Here is a 25,570-nt window from a genome sequence, read left to right on the forward strand (position 1 = left end):
TATTGTTTTTTTAATTTACAATTGAGGCTTTTGGATTACAATCGTTATTGTTCTTATTTTATAATAATTATTATTATATTTGAGCTATCACTTAAACACCTAGCGATGACTTTAAGTTATCCGGATAATTAAACAATCTCTGCAGCGACCGGCGTCGGCTGTAAGTTTGCACTATTTTTCGTAACAAACCGTTGAGGTCATAATTATTATTACGTGCATCTCAGTCTGAGGCTCTAACCGCCCTTCCCGCGAGAACCGGCGCGGTTACAGAGATAAATAACTCCGCGTAACTCTGCTTTTAAATGGCTAACGGTTGGCATCAAAATTATTATATTTCCAACAATGAATATAAGGTTCTTATCTTAATACAAATGCCCAATTACATAATGATGTTTATTTACAATTCAAAATAATACCAAATAAAACATTCTTATAATATAATTCTCATTACCTACTAATTTTCTTTAGCTTTCGTCTCCTTCTTTCCGTTAGCACTATCATGCATTCATCTACGTTATACTTATATGTTTATCAATTAGCTTATATAATGTAGACAAAATTTCCATGTGTTATCGCTTGACATTTTATAAAATTATCCAATCTTATTACTAGACAAGTACTTCCCTCATCTTTCACCCTGTGTTGCCGTTTACTTCTACGCCTCGTATACCAGCTCGATACGCAAGAAATAGGACTTTTATCTGAGGAAGAAAATCGATCATATTATGTTTAAAGCTTTTTGACTACAAGGTCAGAGATTGTGTTCACGCTAATCAATTAGTGAAGGATGGATAATGGTATAAGACCAAAGTACAGGAACGTAACACTACCTATAGTTATTATGAATGTAGCATCAGATCTTTTCAATATTGGCATTTAAAATATTTCTAGGTGATTAGGTACTAATAAGTACACTCTAGTTAGGCAGGTACCTTCAAAGTTGATAAGAAAATCCTACTTGAGATATAGTATAAATAAATTAAATTAGCTACTAGAATTTTACACTACATATTTCTATAACAATATTCTTTACCAATATGCTGGGTGTATAGAAAGACAATCCGTCACTATATTTATTGATTACAGAAGCATCCAATAATAAATACTACACATCATTATTATTTAATTGAAAATTATGGTAATTTGTGAAAAACCATTTATTACTGGACTCAAGTAAGTACATAATCACAAAGTTAATAAAATACTGCCACTGTTGCGCATGTAAAAAATGGAATGGAAACAAAGCGATATTAATGTTTTTGTGGAGTTTCCAACATAACCACGATTCATGCGCTTGCAAAATAATTACAAATGTTAGTTATAAAGTTTAAAAAAATGTCGTCATTCCTATGTGTCAATTAAGGAATCCAATCCCGAGATTGGTATTTTTTTCGATAGTTAATATATCATTTTTATATACTTATAAAATATAAAATTATATTTGTTTTATATATAAATTATATATTATTATATAATATGATTGAAATTCGAGTTTATTTGGGTTATTTTGTAAGGGCAATAATACCCTTACAGAAAAATTCCAAGATTATGACGTGTGAACGTAGTTTACTTAAAACTAACCAGAATGGACTTGGTTCACTTGGCTTGTGAACAACTCTTATAGCATTCATAAAATCGGTAAACAAAACATAGTATACACTGTTTTAAGACATTTAGTATGAAAATTGTGTTCGTTAAATCTTGGAATTACATATTAGGTTTAAATCATTGCACGCTGAAGATGCACGAGTGCGTAACGGTGAAGTGGCCATTCGATATAATTAACACGCTATTTAAATGTAGTAACTATCTCTGCTCGCGTGCCATGACGTCTAACTGGTTTAAATAATCGGATTTATTATTCTTTTAATGTTACAATTACGTACAGCAGTAAAAATGGTTATGTGAAGTTTTATATTTTAACTTACAAATGTCAAGTTGTTGTCTATGGTCATTGATTGACTATAGACAATAATAATAAAATGAGTCAATAATTGAATTGAAAAACCGGCTTTCAACAGTACAGTCAATCATGCGAGCAACTCCGCATAAAGTTTAATTAATGTTAATCTTAAATGTTTTAGGACAATATAAAACAATCCATGTCAAAACTGTGTCTCATTTAATCGTGCCCCGAACATTATATTATCACACACACGAAGCAATCTTCTACATACAAATAATAGACGTTATATCTTCACAACCTACAACAATAGGTCATAACGTCTATAGTTATTTATTATCCGCAAGCAACGGCGATTCCGGGAGTGACGTGTGTAGATACATACACGCCACTAACACAATGATTTTTTACACATACCGATTGTTTGTGATTGATGAAAAAATCAACCCCGAAAGATTCAGGACAATATTTACTAATCACGGAATTCATTGGTATCGAAAATTGTCCGGGAAGGATCCCGAGGGATTCCTGAGTGTCAATACAATCAGTATCTATGCCACAAATACTAATTTGTCACATAAATACGAGTGACCAATACTACCAACATGATGTTTGACAGACTGCATAAGGGGTGCGTCTTCATAAACGCATAACATAAATATAAAATAATGGATAAAATTGCAAGTATCTCTATCTATACGAACTTAGGTTATGATTAGAAAGCTATAACACCAGTATGTCTTTGTATGATTTTTAAGACTATTAGATGTCGAGGATCTATACGAACATACCTTTCAATTAAAGGGTTTTTCACCAGTATGTGTCATTAAATTTATCTGAAGATCACTAAGTTGCGAGCATCTATATGACCATACATTGAATGTATAAGGTTTTTCACAAGTATGTGTCATTTAATGTATTTTGAGCTGACCGGGTGTCTAAGATTTATATGAACATACACTGCATTTAAAGGGTGTTTCAACAGTATGCGTCATTTTATTTTTAGAAAATCACCAAGTTGCAAGCAGCTATACGAAAAACCACTGCATTTAAAGGGTTTTTGTAGCAGTATGTGTCATTTTATGTTTTTTAAGATAACCAAGTCGCGAGCATCTATATGAACATACATAACATTAATAAGGTTTTTCACCAGTATGTGTCATTGTATGTGCGTTGAGAGTTCTAAGTTGCGAGCATCTATATGAACAGACATTGCATTTAAAAGGTTTTTCACCAGTATGTGTCATTTTATGTCTTTTGAGATGACTAGATGTCGAGGATTTATATGAACATACATTGCATTTAAAGGGGTTTTCGCCAGTATGTGTCATTTTATGTATCTTAAGATTACCAGGTCGCGAGCGTCTATATGAACATACACTGCAGTTATAAGGTTTTTCACCAGTATGTGTTATTTTATGTATTTTGAGCTTACTAGATGTCGAGGATTTATATGAACATACATTACATTTAAAGGGTTTTTCACCAGTATGTGTCATTTTATGTATCTTAAGATTACCAAGTCGCGAGCATCTATATGAACATACATTGCATTTATAAGGTTTTTCACCAGTATGTGTCATTTTATGTATCTTAAGATCACCAAGTCGCGAGCATCTATATGAACATACATAACATTAATAAGGTTTTTCACCAGTATGTGTCATTGTATGTGCGTTGAGAGTTCTAAGTTGCGAGCATCTATATGAACAGACATTGCATTTATAAGGTTTTTCCCCAGTATGTTTCATTTTATGTGTTTTGAGATGTCCAAGTTGCGAGCATCTATATGAACAGACATTGCATTTATAAGGTTTTTCACCAGTATGTGTCATTTTATGTCTTTTGAGATGACTAGATGTCGAGGATTTATATGAACATACATTGCATTTAAAGGGGTTTTCGCCAGTATGTGTCATTTTATGTATCTTAAGATTACCAGGTCGCGAGCATCTATATGAACATACACTGCAGTTATAAGGTTTTTCACCAGTATGTGTCATTTTATGTGCGTTGAGAGTTCTAAGTTGCGAGCATCTATATGAACAGACATTGCATTTATAAGGTTTTTCCCCAGTATGTTTCATTTTATGTGTTTTGAGATGTCCAAGTTGCGAGCATCTATATGAACAGACATTGCATTTATAAGGTTTTTCACCAGTATGTGTCATTTTATGTCTTTTGAGATGACTAGATGTCGAGGATTTATATGAACATACATTGCATTTAAAGGGGTTTTCGCCAGTATGTGTCATTTTATGTATCTTAAGATTACCAGGTCGCGAGCATCTATATGAACATACACTGCAGTTATAAGGTTTTTCACCAGTATGTGTCATTGTATGTGCGTTGAGAGTTCTAAGTTGCGAGCATCTATATGAACAGACATTGCATTTATAAGGTTTTTCCCCAGTATGTTTCATTTTATGTGTTTTGAGATGTCCAAGTTGCGAGCATCTATATGAACAGACATTGCATTTATAAGGTTTTTCACCAGTAATTGTCATTTTATGTCTTTTGAGATGACTAGATGTCGAGGATTTATATGAACATACATTGCATTTAAAGGGGTTTTCGCCAGTATGTGTCATTTTATGTATCTTAAGATTACCAGGTCGCGAGCATCTATATGAACATGAACATACATTGCATTTATAAGGTTTTTCACCAGTATGTGTCATTTTATGTATCTTAAGATCACCAAGTCGCGAGCATCTATATGAACATACACTGCATTTATAATGTTTTTCACCAGTATGTGTCATTTTATGTCTTTTGAGCTTACTAAAAGTTGAGGATTTATATGAACATACATTGCATTTAAAGGGTTTTTCACCAGTATGTGTCATTTTATGTATTTTAAGATAACCAAGTTGCGAGCAAGGTTTTCCACCAGTACTTGCATTTTTATTTGCTTTAATATTGCTATGTTGAGAAAATACTGGGACTTGATTTTGATCATCAATTACGTCCATGTGAGCAATTTTGTGAGTTTTTAGAGCACATCTGCTACCAAAAACTGCGCTACAAATGCAGCAAATTAAATTATGTGAGAAATGGATTACTTTTCTTAGAATTAGGCGAAGTTCCTTCGGCGTATCTTGTTCTAAGATTTCTTTTTTAATGTCTTTCTCATCTATCGTGACTTCTGAATACTGCATCATTCTATCCTGGATTCCATCATGTGAGGATTGTTGATTGTCGCCTGTATCGTGATGCTCTGTGAAAAATCCATTGGTAGAAACCTAGAAAAAAATTCAATATTATCAATTGTTATGTGTTATAATATTCCATTTTGTTTTTTTTATTCACTTTGCCTTTCAGCATCTGCAGACATTATTAAATAACGAAGAGAGAGTAAAATGGCAATAGTGTCGTTGGAGAGTGTGCATAGGCTTGTGACACCTGTGTTCTTGAAGGTGAAAATTTGATGACATAACTGCCTTATCAATCAATCCTGTCGGTTAATAAAATGACCTTAAGCACCCATTACAAAACCAAAGTAAGAACCAAGGTGTAAATCTCGCAGTTCATACTGACCGGTTTAGCAACTACTCAGGATGGGCTGTGGATGACAAGAGTCGACCTAAGCGGTAAGTATTATAGATGTAGTACATGGATTAATTAAATAAATGTATAGGTATTACTCGTATGCATAACGAAATAATATGTATTTAAATGTTTAGTTGTATTGTTAACATAAGATCACAGAGCAAATTTAATATGCCATTACTCAATGTATAGTATCAATTATATTAATAATAATTATATATTTGCCATTATATTATAATCAAAATGAAGTATCAGAATACGTAGTAGTTATATAGAATCATGTTAAAAGCAGCATCTTTTAAATATGTATTATTATTATGCAAATTTACGTAAATGTAATAATATAGTGCAAGCTCTCCTTCTTATAATTGCTATATAACTCCGTATGTCAGACAGAGCCAGCGCTCGGGCCAATTTTCCACACACGTTTTGTTTGAAGTATAAGGTGCAGTGAGCGGAAAGAGCACACACTAGGTGGGCAATTTTCCATAGATAAACTCCATACATGTGAGCGAGATAATACCGTAATGCTAAAACTGAATTAATCAAAATTTCCTTGCAGATTAATTATTTTTGATGCCATAATTGATATATATAAACATAGATAGAAGGCGAACATAATAATATTAACTAATAGACTAAGATAACTTTAAGCCTTTATAACTTTGTATCTATCCTTTAGACGAGTTTGTCCGAACATAAGTAAAGATGAATAATCATAGTTTGTAAAGCTCAAAACTAGACGATATAACCATAAAGTTTAAACGTGCATCCTTACAAGTCCAGTTGATGAGCTAAGGGTTCATTATGTATGTAAACTATTAACTTCTCTTTTTCATGATGTAACTTTTTTAGAGGTAAAACATTAATCCGCCCAGCGTATCTCTTCTTTTTCTGGTGAAACCTTATGAGAAGCCGCGAGTACATCCTAATAACGTGTGCGGTTCTCCAACTTTCTAATTAGCGACTCTATAACATTAAGACATTATTAAGACTTTTATAAGTTATTAAAAATTAAATAAATAAATATATATACATAAATTTGGACTTAAATAGTCAATAAAATTCTACGAATTAGTTCCTATAATTATAACTATATATATTTTCTTTACAGTTTTTCTAAGAACTATATTAAACAATATATAAATTATATGTGACCTTGGCCATGGTATATTAGTAGAGCCATTAACAATAATTATCATTATACGGAACGTGAGTTTTATTCATTAAAATAACTGTAGTGAACCACAAGCATCAAGTGTTTCCACTATGTACTCCAAGATCCTCACATAGATGACCCCCAGACGACGAAACTCAAAATTACTATATCCAGTTCTACAGTTTTTTTTACGGTTGATTTCAATATTTCGTGAATTTGGAATATTATTATTAAATGTCACTATAATTAATTTGTAAATTAAATTAATAACATTAATACTTTCGACCGAAGGTACTTGATGGAATTTGAATTTAAATTCTAATGGATTCAAGCCCTGTACTATTCCATTTAAGTCGTTTTTTGCGACCCGGGTTTCGCCTTTCGGCATCTTCAGGCGTCGTGTACACCCACCAAAGGCAAATACACACTGACAACGAACACCCTTAACTCTACCTTATATAGTAAATCGATACAATAAAGTAGGTAAAACCCCATTACCTACCTATTTAGTCAGAAATTACAACAAAAAATACAATAAACAAATTATGAATAGCTGAAGTAAAAAAAACTTAATTAGTAAAAACCCTCTCTTATTAATAACAATACACTGGACAGCATATTATTATAATAAATCGTCAAACCTAATAATAGGTCAAAATTCTTTATAACAATAAAAATACTACACTCAAGCGGTGTAAATTGTCAATTCTAAGAAAAAATAATTAATCGAGTTAACTATGAGATATTAGTCTTTAATAATACTCTTACAAGGTATCTACTTTTAAAACATTATTTTTTAACAAAAACAAAATTATACATATAAACTCGCTTAATATAATATATAACTCACCTAATATAATATATATACATATATATAAGTATATATGTATATACATTATACAATATACATACCTAAATTCTCATCCATAGACTCTCATACAAACATATATAAATTTTGTGTCAATGCAATTGACCATATATAGTCTCATATGTAATACATCATATAGGATATAACAAAGGGCTACTAGGAAAGCTAAGTTGATCGTTCAATATAGGTAAGCTTTGCAACTGTGCTCTATTTATTTCTAATATTTCTTGGTAGAATAATTTATAATCACCCGTATGACTGTGAAGTAGTTTTGCACCCTTTTCAATGTCAAACGTGTGTTTTTCATTTAATAAGTGGTTAGCAAACGTTGAAGTATCCTTCTCCAATCTTTGGGCTGCTGAATGTTCTGAAATTCTAATATTTAGGCTCCTCGTAGTTTTACCAATGTAAAATTTAGGACAGTTGTTACAGTCTAATTTGTAAATACCGGATTTATTTTTAAACTTCTAATTTTTCTACCAAGAAATATTAGAAATAAATAGAGCACAGTTGCAAAGCTTACCTATATTGAACGATCAACTTAGCTTTCCTAGTAGCCCTTTGTTATATCCTATATGATGTATTACATATGAGACTATATATGGTCAATTGCATTGACACAAAATTTATATATGTTTGTATGAGAGTCTATGGATGAGAATTTAGGTATGTATATTGTATAATGTATAAACATATATACTTATATTTATGTATATATATTATATTAGGTGAGTTATATATTATATTAAGCCAGTTTATATGTATAATTTTGTTTTTGTTAAAAAATAATGTTTTAAAAGTAGATACCTTGTAAGAGTATTAGTAAAGACTAATATCTCATAGTTAACTCGATTAATTATTTTTTCTTAGAATTGACGATTTACACCGCTTGAGTGTAGTATTTATGTTGTTATAAAGAATTTTGACCTATTATTAGGTTTGACGATTTATTATAATAATATGCTGTCCAGTGTATTGTTATTAATAAGAGAGGGTTTTTACTAATTAGGTTTTTTTTACTTCAGCTATTCATAATTTGTTTATTGTGTTTTTTGTTGTAATTTCTGACTAAATAGGTAGGTAATGGTGTTTTTACCTACTTTATTGTATCGATTTACTATATAAGGTAGAGTTAAGGGTGTTCGTTGTCAGTGTGTATTTGCCTTTGGTGAGTGTACACGACGCCTGAAGATGCCGAAAGGCGAAACCCGGGTCGCAAAAAACGACTTAAATGGAATAGTGCAGAGCTTGAATCCATTAGAATTTAAATTAATAACGTTTGGCTTGCCCATTCTTGCGGCACATCCCGCTTTCCCCGATTAATTATTGGTCGTTAATGAATAAATAGCTGTTTGAGGTTTTCCATAAATTTTTGATTGTATAATCTAAAGTATAGTAGGGAGAGGGGTGCAATCACTTATCCATACTAAAAATACACGCTACATGCAAGGAGCAGTAGACAAAGGATATCTTACTTAAGAGATGAATTTTTATCCACTGCACTAGTAAAGATGAGAAAGACAATCGAGATTTTGTATTTTATGGCAGGTGATATATTATAATTAGGTACTACATTAAATCACCGATTTCGTGATATTTCAACTCGATTCGCATGAAATACCATTACATCTCTGTTTTCAAGATTCCACGATGGAAAAAGAGTTTTATTTTTTGTTTAGATAGAACTTACGAAAGGGTTAATCGTCCAACCGACCTGTAATAGTGCGCATCCTTTTTGACACTTATGGTCAGTATTTAGACGGGCAAATCATAAATAGAGTGACGATCGAATAGCGATTCAAAGATATAAATAATGTTTTACTTAAGCGATGATGCTTATTTTGGGCTAAACGGGTTTGTTATTAACAAAATTTGCGCATATGGGGTCCAATCTGGAAGAGGCCCTAGAGATTTCCTTACATAAAAATAATGCACTAGCTTGTGCGGTTTACATGCTGGTGGAATCATCGAACCTTATTTATTAAAAAAAGGAGGCGGGAGCTCGCGTTACGGTTAATGGAGATCATAAGGCACTGGCCCATGATGAATTATATTTGTTGCTGATGCATATATGGATGGCATTGATCCGGATAGGATGTGGTGTCAACAGGATGAAACTACGTATACGGAATTATTGAATTAGATTTATTTATGATATGAACCTGTCAATTTGCTTCCAAAGTCGTGCGATTTGACAAATATGGAATATTTCTTGAGTGGCTAGGTGACGCTGATAAGCCATACATAATTGACGCCTTGGAAACCAACATTGTTAGTGCTATTTGTAATATACGGCCAGCAGTGTTCGAAAAAGTGGCGCAAAACCGGACGTACAGAATGCACTTCGTCAAGAACTCCGCGGTGGCCAGATACCACAAATCATTTTGGAATGTTAGGCACTGTCGACTATCTAAAGGTACACGCTAGATACATATGTCGATTAATTTTAAAACTTAAATACGCTACCTGTAGATATAAATAATAGCAAGGATATTATATTTCATATAATTAAGAATTACTAAGTCGCTGATCAGCAATCATGTTAGCGTAAAACAATTTGTGACTTTTTAGGACACTTCCGCATCCAAAATTTTGCAAATGCTGAAAATTAAATGTGTGAGAAATATATTACCCTTGTCAGAATAAGTCGAAGTTCTTTCGGAGTATTTGGTATAAGGATTTCGTTTTTAATGTTTTGTTCGTCTATCGTCACTTCTGAATACTGCATCACTTGATCTTCGATTCCAACAGGCGAGGATTGTTGCCTCCTATCTGTATCGTGATGCCTTGTGAAAAATTCCTTAGTAGAAACCTAGAAAGCCAAAATTATAGTTATTATAAATTACTTTTTATTAAAGTATTATTTTTTTTCAACGTTTATGATATTCAGAATCTTCAGACATCAACCCAATTAGAGCTGACACTGCGACTGGCACGATTGCATTAGTTGGCCATTAGATATAATTAACATGATATTTAAATGTGATAATTAATTAGTAATTAGTAGACCAGCAAAGAATCGATTTTAAGGCTATACCTCAGTTGAGGCATGGTATAAGAAGATCATGGCTAGGCGATGCGCGGATTGCGGGTCGCGGGTGCAAATGACGCTTGCCGAACGAAATATATTATGTCATATAAATCCAAGATGCATCCATTTAATGTTTGTTTATTGTTCTATTAGTAACAATAATAATATATTGACATGTTTTCTTTTTCAAGTAAATGGTTAACGTTTTTAGTCATTTTTACAAGATTTAGGAATTAATACCCTCGTCGCCATCACGGAACAAATTGACGTATTCACACCTCGACGTTCACTCTCCGAATACCAGCGAGTCCAAAATTTCGTCGCGCCTATAGTTGAAAATTATATGCCGTTATTTATGAGAAATGAGAGTAAAAATGAAGACAATAAATCGTCTCTGTTCTGGCAGAACATACTAACTGGAGAATACTAATTTAGAGTAATTTGACTTTGAAGTTTGAAGTATTAAGTAATCGTAAAAAGGATGACTTTAAAATAAAGACTGTTTATTTATTAAGAAGGTTTTCAGACGTAAAGTATGAAATAAGGAACATTTTGGTACAACTAACTCAATATGTAATTTTTTCGAATAAGTGTCTTCTGCCAGAACAGTGACGAAATGATCATAGTACCTAACCCTACCCCTACCAAGGTATTACATACGAATTCAATATTGTTACAGAATAATCCGTAAAAAGTTAAAACAAAATATGGAACTCAACATGTAACATCCAAAAGGAAATACATAAAACAGAATAATATGATACAATTATTGTGGTACAAGTCTTCGTATGTTGTGATATCAATAAAATATGTTCACCCTGCAACTGTGCTATTATTATTCCTGAATTTCTGCATAAAATAACTTGTGATCACGTTAATAACGTAACGATGGCCATGCAGCTTTCGCGTCGGGATGCGTGCGATAAACCTCCTTTTTGCTGGAAGCAATTTTTTTTATAAATGTTACGCCGAATATGCGAAATTGACTATTTACATGAAATGGGCAAAAATTTGTCTAAATCATGAGAAATGCAATCCCGTTGCCTTATTCATGAATTAGACAAAATATCTGCCGAGTGCGTGAATTGGACAAATTAGATAATATCGCTACGGTGGTGTTTTTTGCAACTAAACTAATTGTGTCAAATGCTCATGCATTGGTCAAAATTTACGTATATTATCTATGGTCAAAATAGATGGTCGCGCTCCAGTGGTGTTTTTTGCAACTAATCAAACTAACCAAATATGTCAAATTTCATTGATTATAATATAAAAATATACCAATAAATAACTACAATGTCGTTCATATCTATTTACTATGTACAAAAAAAATCTAGAACTATAATATGATAACGAGTTTTATTAAAAGCTATTTTCGCGATTTGATTCGTGCTTGGGTATCAATCGTGCAATGGTCGATTTTATGTTTGTGATAGTTTGTCGACACTTGTTAGCTAACCTCAAAATGGACATTCAGTTGAATTCAGAATTACAAGACCTAACCTAACCTAATTTTAATAATATTATATTATGTCCAATTATAACTAATAAAACCATCCGTATTAAATTAATTTTTTCTACTGTCACGTTGACAGTTTAAGAATTCCATACCCTGGCGAATTCACGTAGTCGGCAAATAATTTACCTAATTCATAAATAAGACAACAGGCTTGATTATTACATGAATTAGCCAAAATTGTGCCCATTTCATGAAATAGTCAATTTCGCACATTCGGCGTACCATAAACAATATAACAAATTAACGTTATTTTTTTTACTTATTCCACCTTGCATGACTTAAAGTTCGTATCATTGAACCTGAACTGAACGAATCAAATGGCACCGTTGGATTTATTTGATTTGGAACCGTTTGGTAGAATGTCCACGGAAACGCTTTTCTGACAACTAATTAGTGTTGCTAGTACTTAACGGCCCACGTGCTCGTCGTAGGTCAAAATTGAGTTTTTATTGTATTTTCAAACCATGATTCTGGACACTCCTTAAACGTTGTAGATAATCTATTTATATAATTTTGAAGCCTTATTATCCTTTATAGTTATTTTAAACATTTGATGACTGCATAAAGTATTTTTGTTACATAAAATAGTATTCTTTTAAACCTCTCGCTCTAATGTTTTAGAATATAGTCATATTTCGGTACATAACTGTGCAGTGGTGTTAAGATTTTTTACATTTATTAATTTTTAAACGCATTTATAAAACCATTGGTATAATTTATTACGAGATAATTTTTGTAAAATATTCACTATAAAAAATGATATTGATAATCTCTGTGATCCAAAATTTGACAAGAATTAGGCATTTTATTATTCAAAAAATCGGCAAGATTAACACATTTGAAGATGATTCTAAAGATACTTATTATAAGCTATGTCTTTGACCATTCAAGTGTGATAAACATCTTATGAATAATGATTGCTTTATAATAATTATTGACCTAAGAATAAGGTAGCGTTTTTTTGAAATACGCCATTTCTTTTGTCATTCCCCAGTGGTTAAGCTACAACATACGGCCGTAGCCATAAATCGACAAACTATAATTGAAGTAGGGAGTAAAATGATATTGACGCGCGTGTTTGAACATGTACCGTTTAAAAAAAAAATTAAAAAAAATTCGGTTACGTACATGTTCAAACACGCGCGTTAACATAATTTTACTTCCTACTTTAATTATAGTTTTTCAATTTATGGCTACGGCCGTATGTTGTAGCTTAACCACTGGGGAATGACAAAAGAAATGGCGTATTTCAAAAAAACGCTACCTTATTCTTAGGTCAATAATTATTATAAAGCAATCATTATTCATAAGATGTTTATCACACTTGAATGGTCAAAGACATAGCTTATAATAAGTATCTTTAGAATTATCTTCAAATGTGTTAATCTTGCCAATTTTTTGAATAATAAAATGCCTAATTCTTGTCAAATTTGGGATCACAGAGATTATCAATATATTTTTTTATCGTGAATATTTTACAAAAATTATCTCGTAATAAATTATACTAATGGTTTTATAAATGCGTTTAAAAATTAATAAATGTAAAAAATCTTAACACCACTGCACAGTTATGTACCGAAATATGACTATATTCTAAAACATTAGAGCGAGAGGTTTAAAAGAATACTATTTTATGTAACAAAAATACTTTATGCAGTCATCAAATGTTTAAAATAACTATAAAGGATAATAAGGCTTCAAAATTATATAAATAGATTATCTACAACGTTTAAGGAGTGTCCAGGATCATGGTTTGAAAATACAATAAAAACTCAATTTTGACCTTCGACGAGCATGTCCCCCCTTTATATTAGTCTCTAAAACAGAAACATATTTATTGAAACGTCAACTTGTTACGAAATTCTAACCTCCTATCGTGGTCTACAATAATACAAATTTAACAAACTGTCGTATTCATTCATTTTAAATACACAAAATATAAATAATGCTTCATAAATAGGTAGCCATTTAGTTAATTTATAAGATTTATAGGTATGACGAGTTTTTTAAAATTACTTTTGATTAGAGCTTTTCATAATTGACCACTTGTCCATGTCGACAGTATGATATTGTGACTTAGACGACAAACGAACAAATATTAAATTCGTTAGGTTATTAGATTATGTAGTTAAATAATAAAGCTCATTCCGGGTTGATTTAACACAGTTTGTAGTTTAGAATCTCCGTTACAAAATATAAATAAAATGAAAATAAATTCTTTGTCTGACATAATAATTATAGTATTAATTATTAATCTAAAATATACATAATTCAAGTGAACTCCTATGGTGTAAATATCTAAAATATTAATATGAACACCTCACGATAAATAAATGCCGAATAATGCTTATCAACACTTTGACAGATTGCCATTAGTCTATGGATCGTCCGAATTGGTTTGACGTTTCATGTCAAACCATTTCTGATGGTCCGAGAACGATTTGATTTTCAATGATACACTGAACCAAACGTCAAATCTCAAACCATTTCCGGTCAACTACAATTTGTATGTATATTGTCTATGGTTTAATTTGATTTGTTTCGTTCAGGTTGAAAGAAACGAACCTTTAAAAGGCACTCGTAGGAGATTAATTTAACATACAGTGGATCGCAATTTTAGATACCTATTCACATTAAAAATTGCTTTACATTCGAATGATTGTGATGTATAAATTATCATAATTAAATACTCATAATTTAACGATAGATGTACAAACCTACACATATATTATTAATATATTATTAGTGTAAGCTAAAACCAACAAATGAAACAAGTTGGAGCGAATTAATAATGGTGTAATGAGTTTCAAAGATGCATTTGCAAATTCCAACCTTCTATATAAGACAGCACACATTATGTCTACTTACAATTGGCATGTAATCTGAATAGGAACAACCCGGTTGAGGATATTCATCATCATATATTGGGTGTGAAACATCTTCAATAATCTCGCGCTTGACGACGGCTTGTTGATCATCTGTCTCAGATTTTATATTGGAGAGGTCAGCGATTAGGCACTGAAAGAAGCAATTATTGTATTTTGTAAACACGGTAAAACCAGTTTCAGTTCTCGTAACATCCATAAAACAATGTATAATAAATATATTTAACATGAATTAGTAGATAACCTAACCTAATCTATAATATCACAGATGTATCGAAGCTGTCAAATTGTATAAACATGTAATTTTTTGAAACAATGTTTAATATCATCGCAAGTTGCTACATTGTTTGTAGAAAGCAACATATTCTATTATATTACACGTATCGCTGCTATTGCCAATCTAAAGTGTTTGTAAAAGATATCATTATCCACAAACTAACCTCGAAATTGCAACTTGAAACGTACGCATTCTTTTGCGTTGCATGAAAGCGAGGGTCCGAGTTGTTTGAATGGCTTGTCAGCGTGTCAAACGAAAGCTTGCCTTCTATATCGGAGTGTTCTCCATCACATTCTTGCTTTACATCCATGTTAAGGGTATATATTCCAAAAGCAACGTGTTACGTGACAGACAGGATCCTTTCAAGGTAATGTTAGAATAGTGTTGCCGCAATACTGAAAAGTATTTTCGTGAGAACTACCTAAAATAAAAATACATACTTGACACGGAGACACACTTTAATAATATGTATGTTTTGTTGTCTAAACAAAACAATGGTACGAATATGATCATCAGCATTTCCTCAATCATAACGAGAACAGCGCATCTCGGTATAAAATAACAATTAAATCAAATTGTTTTTTTTTCTCCTATAATGTCAACACTGACGATATCTTTTTCTTGACGGCTCCACTCTCTCCTAGTCTCCTGCGACAGGACATACGTTTTAGTTAAGATAATTAGTGTTCTACGTTTAGTCGGTGTTCTTGACATTAGCATCTGTACCATAATACCTACAAAATTCAATAGGTACATCATTGTTTATCAGATAATAGCTACACGGAATATTATTAACTGCATTTCGGCAACACTTATATAATACCTACTACAACAGAACAGAGTGTTGTCAAGTTGTCTCTAGCACATTGCATACGATTGTTGATACGCAAACATGGAAGTCAAGCGAGAATGTGATGGAGACCATTCTGGTACTGAAGACAAGTTTGATGTAACAACTAGCCATCAAAACAGCCCTGACACGCGCACATATATAAAGCAGGAGAACACAGACGATTTCAGTTGTGATTTTGAGGTTAGTTTTTATTTATTAAGTCCTTTCCTGCGATTTTTTATAATTATTTTAGCAGAATACCTACGATAAGTTTATATTTTTTACAAATTGTTTAAGAACATACGAGGTTGTCAAACATTCTTTCAAAAACCTTTTGACATACATTTAGACAGCTACCTACCTCAATTATATAAGTAAGCATTGTTATAAAATAGGTACGCGAGCTCAAAATTGTTTTTTTTTATATAATTACAAAAATGCATAACGTTTCTTTCAGTATCCAGCAACGCGTCTCAATGAAATTAAACCCGAGATTAACCTCCAGCTGGTTGACGTTAAATGCGAGTTCGTTGCAGACGCAAAACACCCATTCCATGATGAAGATCCAACACCTGGATGTTCGCATTCGGATAACGGACCAGTACAGCAGGTAATTGTATAGTATGCGATATTTTCTTCCATTGGCTATGTATTCTATCACAGCTTTGTGACTAAATTTCTAAAGGTACATTTTATCCTCGTCTCGGTTATACACGCTTTGTATAACTATTTCACCAACCTATTTATCTGGTTTAGTGTGAATGGGTGCATTGACCTACAGTATTTGAATGTGATGTCTGTCACTGATGATGACCAATCGACCGATTCTTTCAGAAAGTACTTTTGTCATAACATTATTGTTTGTAGGTAGCAGAAGAATGCTGCGATGACATTATGCTCACGTCACATGCTGGTATGGCGACAAAGTAAGTATGTGGTTTTGTCATTCCGCAGAATATTTCGAATAATCTAATTTCAATGAACTTTAACAGTTTATATCTATCTACCTACATATGCGTACTTTAAAATTACTTGCGATATTTCATCCATACATAATATTGTGAACAGTATCAGTGCCATTTTAAGATACAAAGCCTGAGCACATATTTTTGTACACGCATCTCTCAAACGAGTGAACCCACTGTTCAGCTGTCAAAATCAGATTTCAGATTGCCTCCAAAACAACATAATTATATAAAGGTCTTTCTCGTTTCGTATTGAATTATTATAAAAAAATCGCATCTCAAATGTATAACCTATCTATGTTTTTTTTATAAATATACATTCCTGTTATTCATCAGTTGTCAAAAACTATTTCTTTATACAAAAAACGGTAGTAAGATCTATTTCCATAAATTGTCTTTTGTAGCATTGAGCGTTTATGGTAGGTGTGTTAATGTTAGTGTATGAATTATGATGTAACTCATCTATCAAAATCAAACATTTCCCTTTTTTAAGCAGCTGTAAACATCAAACCATAGATTAAGGATTTATATAGGTATATATATGTAGAGCCACACCTTAGTCACGTGCTCACATATTATTAAATACCTACACAAATTCAAATTTAATTACATTTCTACACTAATCTTACTTGCTATATAAAGTATAAACAATATATAATAATATATACGCTTATCTCATATATATATACTTTTCGTGCTTCCTGCTACAGTATCAAGAGATGAGTAGGTATACCTCTCGCCTGTTGCTTCGTGGACTATGAAAAGGCATTTGAGACAGCCCTCACCGTGAATCTCTATGGCAAAAACTGCTGGACTATCTATTCTCTCTACACCAATACAGTGTCGCGTGAGAGCAGCTGGAACATCTTCTGTCCTCTTTAAAATCACGTCAGGAGTCAAGCAAGGCTGTGTACTTGCGCCCTTTCTTTTCATCATCACGATTGATTTCATAATGCGTAAGACGGTTCGCCCCGACAGTGGAATACGCCTAAATCATGATGACACAACCGAACAATGCGAAGAAAGACTGTGCGATTTGGAGTATGCAGATGACGTAATCGTGTTTGACTTGACGATCGAACGGTTGGAGGTAACCGTTAACAGACTCTCCGCGAACTCGAAACGTGTGGGTCTTCATCTGAATGCGGCTGAAAACCAAAACTGTCAAAAAACTAGGAATTAAATATCAATGCTATATTAGTAAACACAATTATATTTTATTTATTGAAACCTTGTATTGAATATCTAACCCTATTATTTTTGTAGGGTCCTAGCCAGACATTAGATAGCATACTTTCAATAAAACACTTATACACCTCCAAGTCACTTTTGCTGGTGGAAAATAAATCGCGCAAACGCAAATATTGTCTCCGTCACAGGTCAGTTTCACCCAAAGGTCCTCTTTTTGAGTGATACTAGGCCAGCCGGACGTAAGTCCAAAAAACTAAAGGAGAGTTACAACCGAATCGCTTAGTATTTATCGAGTTTTTTTTCTCAAAAAATCTTTGTTAAAAAGCTTAATTTTTCCGTAACTGTAGCAGTCTTATATCTGCAAAAACTGCAGAATCCGAATTCACCAAAACATGAAAATACCTAAATACATCAGTTACGGCCTCTGTGCTAGGTACAGAGGCCGGCAGTGTTGTCGATCTCTATATTTTTCTGTTTGACTGACACGTCAAATTGACCCTTGCTCTTGTAGTGATTTATGTATATCGGTATTATGTGTTTCGGTTTTACTTTCATTTGATGCGGCATTTGGTATCAAAGTCAGTAAATAGATTCACGGATTCGTGCGTTGTGTTCTATAGGCAAATATACTATGGTTTCTACACTCTACCATCGGCGTTGCCATCTTTTTGTCACCGAATTATAGTACGCGGTCTTGGCAATTATAGTACCTATATGTTGAAAATGTATAGGATTTTTGTTGTTTACGAAAAGAAATAACGGAGAGTTTAAGAAATTCCTAGGTCTTTTTATAATATTAAGATACCTCTCCTGACCAAAAGTCATACCAGCGAATTTAATATATTATATAGATTTATTATTTTACGGTGATTACATTTATACCTATGGTGTCTAGCAGGACTCGAAATGGAAGATTTTAAGAACCGGAGCGCTTGATAATTTTCCGAAAATATTTACGTATTTATGTAATAATTGTATGTATTAAATAGAAATATAACTGTTAAGCTCAGACGGTTAAATTGGGTATCAAACTGTCTTTAAACTTGTGGCATGCAAGATTTGAGCATAATTTAATGGTATTACAGAGGAAAATCGAGGTTTTCTTCGCGTCATAAAAACATTTTTACTTTGATATCTGACTAATATCGTTTTTGAAATATATAAAGTAAAGTTATATTATTACCTTTTAAATGCAATATATATTTCATATTCCTGTGTCTTTATTTTAACTCTAATTTCTTTAATTAATGTCTGAAAATGCTGAAAATAAAAAAACGTTTAAAAAAAAACTTTAACGGAATAGTATAACATAATTTAGAATTTATAATAACGATAATTTTGGGTATCTAGGTTTCCACTGAGGGATTTATCACAAGGCGTCACGATACAAATAGCAGTCAACAACCCTCGCCTGATGGATTCGAAAATCAAATGATGCAGTATTCAGAAGTGACGATCTTCTTCTTCTTCTTTCACCCTGTCACGTCCCAACATTGGGGCATAGGGCAAGCACAAGTTGGCGCCACTTCCCTCGGTCCATCGCCAACTCCTGTGCCTCCCGCCATGTCAGACCTGCAGCACGTAGGTCGCTTTTGTAGCATCGCTGCAGGGTGAGGGAGGGCCGGCCACGGCGACGGAACCCTTGAGGCTGTGCCACAAGGGTACGAAGTGCCGCACTCTTTGGCGGCATCCGGAATACATGTCCCAGCCACGTGAATCGTCTCTTCGTGATAACTTCAATCACCGAAGGCTGTTGTGTCTGCTCACGAACTCGGATATTTGTAACGCGGTCGTACCAATGTACCCCTAAGATTCTGCGGAGACATCGATTCTCAAAGCTCAAAAGCCGTGACTCTTGAAGCTTAGTAAGATGCCATGTCTCACAGCCATACAGGAGCACAGGTAGCACGCACGCGTTAAACAAACGACATTTGGTCCTCACAGAATACAGCCTTGACCTCCATGCGACTCCAAGTTGGTTGAACGCAGAGCCCGCCACACCCATGCGGATTCCAAGCTCACTAGAAATACCACCATCATCGGCAACCGTGGCACCCAAGTACTTGAATCTGGACACCAGCTCGACGGGCAGACCAGAAACCCGCAGAGGAGTGTCGGCGTCGATGCAAGCAGCACTGCACATGGATTTGGTCTTAGCGGCATTCAGATGAAGACCCACACGCATCGAGTTCTCGGCTAGCCTGTTCACGGTCACCTCCAACCTCTCGATCGTCGAGTCAAACACGACTGCGTCGTCTGCAAGTGACGATAGATAAACAAAATATTAAAGAAAAAATCTTGAGACAAAATACTTCGAAAAAACTTCGACTTATTCTCACAAGGGTAATACATTTCTCACTTAATATGATTTGCACCATTTGTTACACAGAAATCGTCCTTCATCATGATCGTGAAACGTAGTAAAACAAATTATTGCAAAATATTTCCACATTCGTACTATTTTTAAGAAAAATTACATGTACATAATATGTCGGAGAAAGTTACATATATCGTTATATTATGCCTTGTAAAGTGTAACAACTCCAAGAAGAGTTCAGCTAAAAATTCCATCCGTGGACTAAATATAAAACAATTTCTTCCACAAATTCGAAATTCGAATCAAACGGTTTTTTCTCAAGGATAATTATTATAAAAAAAACTTCGTCTCATTATCTCTAATAAAATTGGTATTACACTTAGGTTATTGACACGGCCACAAAATGTAGGCCATCAGCTGACATTTTCTTTCGATAAATTTATGACGTCACAACTTTTCGGTCCGACCTTAAATGTCGATTTTACTTGAAAATACGTGGCCTACCTCTAAACAAAGCTATAACAACCATGTAATGAGTCCCATAGTACAGTCTGAGCGACTTATAGCCTCTCAGAGTGGACTATGGATGAGTTTTCTTTCAAGAAGGCCAAAAGGTCTTATAAGGTAAAATGTAAGTAACAATCCCGACGCGTCACGAGTTGAAACGTCATCGTAGACGACACGTGGTTCGGGCTGTCAGATGATATAGTAAACATATCGTCATAGTACGCGTCATCCATTCGCGATCTATTATATATATATAAGGAGCATAGCTTCTCAAAGTTTACAGTCGGCGACTCATAGTTATAAGTGTGTGATCGTACATAAATTAAATATAAAGAAATTATAATTAATTAACTTTATTTAATAATTAATTTAAATAAGTTTTATAAAATAATTAAGTAATTATTTGGAAATAAACTAAAGTGTATAATTGACAACAAGCAATTAAATAGAATAAATTTAATTACTAAGAATAATTTAATAAATAAATTAAATGGAATAACTACAAGGAGTTTTATTTGAAATTAATCTACGAAGTATTTTGCGGAAAATTTCCGATCTGTAGACAGTGACAGGTGGTCAGCTGTCTTTGACATTTACGTAAATATTTACGAAAATAAATCCGATTTGAAAGTTAATCGGTTAATTAATAACCTGGACACCAACCTATTACTGGGTGGTGATTCTAAATAGTATAAAGTTAAATAGTAATGATCCAGTGTATTCCAAAAGTGTCGATCAAGAACTTTAGTTGACCACTCTCTCCCTAATAGTGCTGAGCTAGCCAAACAAAGGTTCTTATCGGTCCCAGGGCTGGACCGGTCGAAGACAGAGTACCTTTTAGACTATTCAGGGACTGGGGTATCGTCAACTTGGCGCCCACAACGCGGGACTTTTCGACGTCATATGGAGTCGAACGAACCCGCAGAAATATTGGAATTGTTCCAGTATATAAAAAGTGAGTAATATGAAATATAAACAGTGAAAACTTACTATCAAGTCTTGAATCGGCATTGGAATATATACGCGATAATATTAAATCAAAATATTATCGAAAATGAAATATATAGTAATTACTAAGTAAATATAGTTTTACTTTTATGAAAATTAAGTATAGAAATAGTGTCTAGGTATGATACCTGATGATACTAGATAAGAAAAATTAATAAAAATTATACTTAGTAAATTACTAAGTAAATTTTATTTTAATATTTTTAAGAAAAAAATATAGAAATAGTATCTAGACATGATACTAAGAGGTATGGAATGAGAAAAATTGAAAAAACACTTATATAGTTTTTACTAAGTTTTTTTTATTTTCGCTTTTTATGGAAAAAAGTCATTAGCTGGATGTCTAGAATAGATATAAATATGATTGGGGCGGTTCGGAACCCCGGAAAATGGATTTAAAGTAATAAAACTGAAAATGATGATTCACCATTTCAGAAACTTTCAAATTAAGAATATTTTATGAAAATTTTTGGAATCGAAAAATTTGCGAATTTTTTCGAAATTTTCGAAATTTAGTATTTGAACTATATACCTGGAGGTACCTATAGTCAATAAAAAGAAAAAAAAAATTCGAAAATAATTTTTTATGACTTTTGTAAATTTTTCTTCGATGTTGGTTATGGTTACCGCGACGCCGCATACTGTAGAATACTCGCAAGCTGGTCTATAAATATGCCCACTTTGCGCGGCGAAGATCGGACGATCTTTAACTAACATAGAGCTTAAAATTGCTAAACCACTTAGCTGGATGATACGTTCAAACAACGATTGCAGCCGAACGGTTTGAGATAGAAGATCCAAACAAAAGCTAATTGGAGGCTGGAATTCTTTTATGAATTTACGGTCGGGTGTTCGCTACTTTCAACTTCGAGGAACGGAGGAATTCGAGGAAATAATGCCGAACCCCATTCCTGGTCCCAGTGTTGAAGAGGACTTCATATTGGAAGAAGGTTTACAAAACGCACAAGTTTTCTCAGAGGATAGTCCTCGCACGGACATAAGTGCTATACATATAAGACGCCCGACGGCGACTCCAGATAAAAAGATGGACGCACATTGCAATTCTAAACCTGAACTCTTCGCCACATATGATGGAAATTTAAGGCAACGTGCCGATGTTTTTCTGAAACACTGTCAGGATTATTTTGAAGCGGTTAATTACCCGCGAGAAAACTGGACGGAAAGAGCTTTGAAGCAACTGACAGGCGAAGCCAAAGCTTGGGGAAGGAATATTAGTCCTTCGGACAGCTGGAAATCATTCGGTCTGGCGTTAACAGCATACTTCGAATCATCCACTCGAAGACGTTGTCAAAGGATAGATTTGCAGGAAAGGCCACAGCGACAAGACGAAGAGGCGTACTACTTCTTAGTACAAAAAGCTGAATTGGCGGAGATCCTTTTGCCAGGAATGCAATCAGAGACGTTGGCTGCTACTTTCTTCGATTTGTTGACGGAGAGAGATCAATTTCGGATCGATCAAGGGACGTGGCGTACGTTGCCCGAACTCTTGAAGAAAGCCTCGATGTTACATCCCTTAAAGCAAACCCAACCTCCAGTAATGACGTCTTGGGGTGACTATGGGAAGATATACAATAATAATTATTCTAATAACGACAGAAGAGTCGTTGAACAGAATAGGTGGCAAGGAAGGCCACGTGTGGAACAAAGGCCTGAAGAACATTTTGAAAGAACACAAAATGTTGTACAAGAGAGACCTCAATATGGGGGTAATAATAGGACGCAAAATGTTGCCCAAGGGAGACCTCAATATGGGGGTAATAATATGAACCAACGTGGTGGTTCAGCTAATGGAGCTAGAGGTGGACGTGGAGGTGCGCAGCCGGGGGGTGCCCGACAGTTCAGTGACGGCCGTAAATGTCACTATTGTTCGGGACCACATGACAATAGAGATTGTCCAAATCAACAGCGCCCTCAACGGAATGGTAAACCCCGAACGTGAGGATGGCCAGCGGCCCCGGTGTCTCGTCGACGACTCCCTGATGGCGAACGCCGGCTTACCGCCGGTAAGGAGACTAGTGTGAATTCAGCAGACTTTCTTCAAACGACTACTGGTGCTACTAGTGCTTCGGTACGGACTCCCTTTTGGCGCCGTTCAAAATTAGTTTTAAGTGATGTGAACGCTCTTCCGGCGAGAAATTTTAGTGATAAAAATAAAGTTAAAATGAACACTCTTCCAGTGAAGGCATTTAATACTAATGTTAATTTTAAAGCTGAAGCTGGCATTCATAAGCCTGCTATTAATAGTGTTGTCTCTTTTGATAAGGGCATTGATAGCGTAAGACCGGTAGAATATTATAATAAACATGTGGTAGAAATTACCAATGGTTCGGTAGATGTACCAAATGTAAATATTAATAACGAACTATTGATTGATGCACCATCTGTGCAAAGTAAAGTAACTTCTAATTGTGGTGAGGTGAAAAGGAAAGAATTGCGAGGTACGAAACTTGCCTTGAAAATTACCTCTTGTAATAAGAGAATTGCCCATTCTAAAGATAAAAATAAATTAAATCCCTTACACCATGTAACATCTCAAGTTAAACAACCGGCAGCCGATTTAACTATGAAACAGGTTTTATTAGGGATAAGTTCCCAACTAAATTATTTAATGTGTATGTTAACGAAGCAGAAGTTAAAGGTTTATAAAAATAAACTTCGAAAGGTAGTTACCTGTGCTTCCGGTAGTTCCAGTTGTGTTGATGCCGCTCTTGCCGAGCGGAGAACTTCATTAAAGGTAGGTGCAAGTAGTATCACTGAATCTAGTGACAGATATTGTGCATCTACTAATCATTTAACTAATTCTTATGCTCTTGCTAATCTGAATATGAATACTAACTCCATTAATAAATTTAATGTTGATTTAAATAATGCTAATAATGGTATTGGCGTATGTAAACGGGAAGTAAAGCCCGCGTCGAATTTGAACTTCAATGGTTTTCTGAAGTGTTTAAATTCAAGGATGGTGACTGGCCCTGAAGAGGTCGGGCCAAAAAGTGGTCCTGAAGATTATAATATTGATAACTTTAATAAACGTGAACAGGAAATGGATCCTGAATTGGAATTTGAACCTGAGGGTTCTATCGAGCATTTGGCTCCTGTGCTAGCTGTTGACCCAGAGGAGGTCGGCCCTAGGCAGGTTAAAGGGCAAAGCAAAATCGCTTTGAAATCTAATAAAACCATTGTTAAAGTCGTTGGTCGACTTGACAAAAATAAAATTAAAGAGGACGTCGTGGTATACCTCGAAGAGTATAACCACAAGAAGAGATTAAATAGGCTTAAGATGAAATTAAATAAGTTTAGAATAAAGTGTGTTAATTATATTAGAGATAAAGTGATTATTATTTTAATACCATTGATAGGTTATATCGTAAAATTAAATATCGGAGGAAATTATTGGATGTGATTTCTGTCGCTATAATGAGGGAGAAGTCGGTGCGAAACCGATTAATGATCATTTAAATGATTATATGAAGAGGTATTGTAGAAGAGATAGTATATTAAACTTAAATGTATTAGATAACGTCCTACGAGATGT

General features: G+C 33.8%; 1 protein-coding gene across 1 annotated transcript; it reads left to right on the top strand.

Annotated features, from left to right (window-relative positions):
* Positions 1-16,057: 16,057 nt before the first annotated feature.
* On the top strand, positions 16,058-17,035 carry LOC147076178 (uncharacterized). Its single transcript, XM_085940885.1, has 3 exons — positions 16,058-16,227; positions 16,484-16,636; positions 16,894-17,035. The coding sequence occupies exons 1-3, from the start codon at positions 16,087-16,089 to the stop codon at positions 16,954-16,956; spliced, it is 357 nt and encodes a 118-aa protein (XP_085797011.1). The 5' UTR covers positions 16,058-16,086; the 3' UTR covers positions 16,957-17,035.
* Positions 17,036-25,570: the final 8,535 nt, after the last annotated feature.

The sequence above is a fragment of the Rhyacophila brunnea genome, unplaced genomic scaffold (assembly GCF_057557595.1).
Source record: "Rhyacophila brunnea isolate RB1 unplaced genomic scaffold, BYU_Rbru_1.0 scaffold_13, whole genome shotgun sequence".
Classification (NCBI taxonomy): domain Eukaryota; kingdom Metazoa; phylum Arthropoda; class Insecta; order Trichoptera; family Rhyacophilidae; genus Rhyacophila; species Rhyacophila brunnea.